The sequence below is a fragment of the Sorghum bicolor genome, chromosome 2, assembly GCF_000003195.3.
Source record: "Sorghum bicolor cultivar BTx623 chromosome 2, Sorghum_bicolor_NCBIv3, whole genome shotgun sequence".
In the NCBI taxonomy this organism is placed as follows: Eukaryota; Viridiplantae; Streptophyta; class Magnoliopsida; order Poales; family Poaceae; genus Sorghum; species Sorghum bicolor.
This window is the reverse complement of record NC_012871.2, coordinates 64,271,063-64,276,495: the sequence shown is the minus strand read 5'-3', so window position 1 is coordinate 64,276,495 and position 5,433 is coordinate 64,271,063. Positions and strand designations below refer to the sequence as shown.

Here is a 5,433-nt window from a genome sequence, read left to right as displayed (position 1 = left end):
GACGAACACCGGTTGCGAAAGATGAGCGTGAGGGAAAGGAGATAGACGAACACCTCCCGCGACGAATGAACCCATAGACGATGGCCGACGAGGAGCAAGACGAAGAGGACGATGATGAAGCATGCCCTCCACCTGTTTAACAAAATGCCCTAAAGAGGGTGAAATTACCATCTTAAAAGGAGGAGATTTTATACGAAGCAAATGAGACAACCAAACATATCCTTTACTAAACAGGATTAAGCAATGCAGCTAACAAGTAACTAGAGATTGGCTCCATAAAAAATGATTTAAACTACCCAGTCTTAGACTGCTACCTAGGAAATAGGCTAGGAACTAAACACACCCATATCATAGGGATGAAAACGATCAGAAGCGATCGATAAGAGGCTAAATAAATTTCAATTTACATTTTTTTCTCAAAAATGAAATCAATATGATATTGTCGGAAACGAATATGACACTGATATTCTAGTAAATTCTAAAATGTTAGCAGTCGATCGAAAAATACATCGATAACGATCAGAATCTATGAGAATGATGTTCTAAAAAAATATAAATACGTATTCAGAATCCATATAACTTGACCTATCTCACATGATAATAATAAATAAAGCTACAATTGGTAAGACCATAAGTTAAAACCACAGTTCATATCATCTTAGATCTCAAACAAGCTAAACCCTATTAGTGTTTATGCCAGCTAAAGTCACGGATGCAATATATGATTGGACGATTACCTTTTTGTTCCCATACGAACGAAATACGTACAACATATAATTCCTTTTGAAAAAATATGTGTTATATGTTTGTGTACGCAGATGACATGCTTAGATGTAGGTCAACTGGACCTAAAGTATATATATTATGGATTTGTTTGGCACAACTCAATTTTTTTTTTAGAAAATAGTTTCATGAGTGACTTTCTAGATGAAGCTGAGCTGTTTTAAAAAAAAGTGTTTGGCAAAATAGCTTCACCAACTACTTCATGCATAATTGAAAGAGAGATGAAGGAGAGAGCTGTAATAAGCTACTCTTTTTTAGCTTTATCCTCACTTATGTCCTTGTGAGAGGAGGAGAAAAACAGCTTTATCCATAAATCTATTTTGAAAATAAGTGTTTGGCAAAATAACAGCTTACAACAGCTCATGAAGCTATTGTGAGCTGTGCCAAACAGACCCTATATAGTTTGTAGGATTCAAGATCTTTAAATCGGGGTAAGTTATCAGGTAAATACGGTAACTTTCGAAATGATCGGAACATGGGAAAAACATTTTTATATTCGTTTCTGGTTATTTTATTATTTTTATTTTTATTTTTCTATTATCACTTTTATTTTTATTTAGGTCTGAAAATCGAAAAAAACTGGGAGACGATCTCCGAAAATCGAAAACTATTATTTTCGTTTTCTCGCTGCATATTCACCACCCCTTTACAGTAGGGGACCACCGCCGCTGCATGCACCGGGTCCAGAGAGTTCTTCGTTCCCTCCTGTTCTCCACTGCCAGCACGTCGTCCAGCCCGTCCTCATACCTCGTTTGTATCGCCCCGTGCGCCCGGTCCACCGCCCGCCACCGTCCCTGGCCCCTCTTCATATCCACTATATGCGCAGTGCGCCCGGCTTGGCTGCCCACCGCGCCAACCCCACTCCGCTCCGCCCGTGTAAACCAAAACCCCGCATCGGCTGCGGCGGCGGCGGCGGCGGCGGCCGGCCGGCCAACGATCCTCCTCGAAGGGACGAGGCCGCCCCCATGCTGCGCTGCCACACGCCACCGCAATGCGGCCGCGCGCCGCTCCGCCACCACGGAAGGCGGGAGTCGCCTCCGGCGGCGGCGCCCGGGGTGGTGGTGCGGTGCGCGCGGGGTGCGCCGCAGGTGCCCGGGATCGAGGCGGCGTCGCCGGGCCATGCGGCTGCCACGGCGGCTAAGGCGGAAGGGGGTGACGCGCGGCCCAGTCTGGCCGAGCGGCTGCGGCTGGGGAGCCTCCTGGAGGACGGGCTCTCGTACAAGGAGAGCTTCATCGTGCGCTGCTACGAGGTGGGCATCAACAAGACGGCCACCGTCGAGACCATCGCCAATCTCCTCCAGGTACGCTCGCGAGCTCGTGCCGTGGGATCTCTGCTTCCGAAAGCCCGGATTTGTGCTCTCCGGAGGCCAGATTTGTGGCGTGAAGCTTATTTATTGGATTCGGGTTATGCCTCGATTCAAGAGGTCGGATGTCTCGATCTGAACTTAGAACGCTCCAAACTTGTGGTACAATCGGAGCTCCTCTTCTGTGCTAGGATTGGATTGTGAAAGAGGAATATTGTTACTCCACAATTCTGTGTCATGCCCTTTGCTCAGTTAGAGCTAGGGTGTAGCTTAGTTCGTGTTTGGTGGATTAAAATGCTAACTGTCCCGGTCTTGTCAGTGTTGCTAAGTGACAAATCGCTCACATAAATTTGCCCCTAGTGTGCATGCAACAAAATGGGCACTGCAAAATTCTATAAAACCTAGGGCAACTTTCTTCGTCTGCCAGCTCTGGGAGAAGCTATAAGAGCCTTTAATTAGTGTGCCGAAATATCTCATAGGCATTGCCTATGCCTATGGGCTATAGGCAACTGCGAATTAAGTCATGAGGGCTGACTACTGAGAAGAACATGGGGGTGCAGCCGTGCAGGGGTGGTTGTTGCCGACTTGATGTCACCAATTTCCTGGATGTGCTTGCTTTGGCATGCGCAAACGAAGTTTTATATTGGGTTCAGATCGCTGGAGTTAGTGGTGGTGGAATTGGTTTGTGATCCAAGTTTAAAATCTAAAATCACACCAATGGGACAAGGGCAACTCCACGTGTTCCCATTTTATCAACTGATTTAAGTATCAATATTCCTGCCATCTATACAAGGCATATACTATAAACGAGTGTATCCTTATTTTTTTTACTCCCTGTAATTTTCAATATCTTTAACGGTAAGCATTTTCGTAAATACAGGAGGTAGGATGTAACCATGCACAAAGTGTTGGGTTCTCCACTGATGGCTTCGCCACAACTACTACAATGAGAAAACTTGGGCTTATTTGGGTGACGAATCGAATGCACATTGAGATCTACAAGTACCCAGCCTGGTAGTTTTTCAAGCTTACATTGAACCCTTTTTTTCCCCACCTTTTCCCTTTTTTGGTAAGATTCGATCCTGACTGGTAACTCTGCTGCTGGTAGGGGTGATGTTGTTGAGATCGAAACATGGTGCCAAGAAGATGGAAGAATTGGTACTCGTCGTGATTGGATCCTCAAGGACCTGGCTAATGGTGAAGTTATTGGAAGAGCTACCAGGTACTTGCTGAGTGCTTCTTGAGTGTAATGCAGGACCTAAAATTTGTCAGTCACTGTGTCATATTTTTTTTAGTCTGATAGCATGTTAGCCGTTACATTTCACGCCCATTTCTATCTCCTAGCAAAAAACAGAAAAAGTCATTCTCACCTCCTTAGGTGAGTGATGTAGACCTTTAGGTGATCGGTGCGAATAGTAAACTTCTGCCAATTTTATCAAGCCTGTTCCTCTGGGTTGCACTTAGCATTCACTTGAATATGCTGGGCATATCTGTTCTTGCTGTCTCTACTGAAAGCACCCTTGACATTTAGGAATTGGGATTAATTTATGCTGCTTTAGCAGCGCAGCAGTGTTGGGCCTATCAGATTCATTACTTATTACCTTTTAGTTCAAAATTTTGTGTATCTTTTATCACAGTGTACAGTAAAAGTAACCGAGTCATATTGCTTATTTTCTAGCAAGTGGGTCATGATGAACCAAAATACACGGAGACTTCAGCGAGTCAGTGATGACGTAAGGGATGAGGTGTTTATACATTGTCCAAAGACTCCAAGGTAAAGCGACTCACTTTTGTTCTCAACATTCTGCATAGACATGCACTCTTGTTATTTCCATACATCCATGTGTCAAAAGTGCCCAAGTAGCTCTCTGCCCTTTTGGAACCCATGACTATTTGAACTTTGAAGTTTTACACTCAGTTGGGTCATTTAACTGTCGTTACCTGTAGTTCATTGGATGAATTCATGCTAATCTGAATATTTGAAATAGCTTGAACAACTTTTACGTATAATCAGTCTAACAGCAATTTTTTTGGTTATTGAGTTTTTGTAATGATTGTCACTGTATTCTCATGCTGTAGTTATAAGAGTTGTAACAAGTTACCATTATGCAGGTTAGCATTCCCAGAGGAAAATAATGGCAGTTTGAAGAAGATTCCGAATCTTTCAGATCCTGCACAATACTCAAGACTAGGACTAGTGGTCAGTTGTCCCCTTCGTGTATAATCCAGTTCTTAGCGCACCAATACTACTATTTCAGTGCTCACAGACATTGATTCCCAAACTGCAGCCAAGAAGAGCTGATCTGGACATGAACCAACATGTCAATAATGTTACTTACATTGGTTGGGTCCTGGAAGTAAGTGTTCTACTAGACTTTTCTTACTCCTGATCCCACTTTTTAAACTTTGGTTTTTGTGGGGATATCTAATCTGAGTAGAGCTTGCAATGGCTAGTTCCTTACTATTACTATTTACCCTTCTAGATGGAATTAGCATCTTTGTGTGATTTGCGATGGTTTCTAATAGTTCTTTGTCTACCTTCCAAATTGCAGAGTATACCTCAAGATATAATTGATACACACGAGTTACAAACAATCACTCTCGACTATAGAAGAGAATGTCAACATGATGACATAGTTGATTCGCTTACTTACATAGAGGAAGGAGAGGAGAAAAGCATGAACGGCTCTGCTTCCGCAGCGCCTCACAAAGAAGAGCGGCAGCAGTTCCTGCATTGCTTAAGATTTGCAGCCAATGGGGACGAGATCAACCGTGGCCGCACAGTGTGGAGGAAGCTAGCTAGATAAGAAGTGGTTTTTGGTCATCAATATTCTTCTGCATTTGCTTCTCACGGCTGGCGGCCCTTGTACCACAATTTTGTGATGTGTTGTTGCCCTTTGGAATGTACTCTGCCATGTAACGGTGCCGATTTGTGACATTTCTCGCAGTTTTAACGGTCTGTCCGTTTTGTACCAGTGAACAATGTTTGTGGTATGGAATAACCTGCGTTTCCCGGCAACTCCCAACTTTGCGTCGATATGAGATGCGTTCCTTTTATGGTTGTCATGGGTGTGGAGGGTTCAAGTTGCCAATAATCTGTCTTCCCATGAGATGGACCAGTTGCAGAATAAAGTATATATTAGCGTTGCAAACCTTTGTCTAATATGCAACAAGAAATAAATAAAATGAGTAAGCTTTCATTCAAAACAGGCGACGAGGGTATTCTGAGTAAAAGCAGACATGCAAGTAAAGTAAATTAGATTTTTTTCACCAAATCAATCATTGAACTCTATAAGAATCAAATCAATAACAGTTCGAGGAGTCCCTTTTTAAGTGGTAATTGGTT

General features: G+C 43.3%; 1 protein-coding gene across 1 annotated transcript; it reads left to right on the top strand.

The window, feature by feature from the left end:
• LOC8054777 (oleoyl-acyl carrier protein thioesterase 1, chloroplastic) lies at positions 1,573-5,113 on the top strand. The gene is made up of 7 exons (XM_002462580.2): positions 1,573-2,084; positions 2,968-3,101; positions 3,196-3,309; positions 3,766-3,861; positions 4,200-4,287; positions 4,376-4,444; positions 4,640-5,113. The coding sequence occupies exons 1-7, from the start codon at positions 1,602-1,604 to the stop codon at positions 4,892-4,894; spliced, it is 1,239 nt and encodes a 412-aa protein (XP_002462625.2). The 5' UTR covers positions 1,573-1,601; the 3' UTR covers positions 4,895-5,113.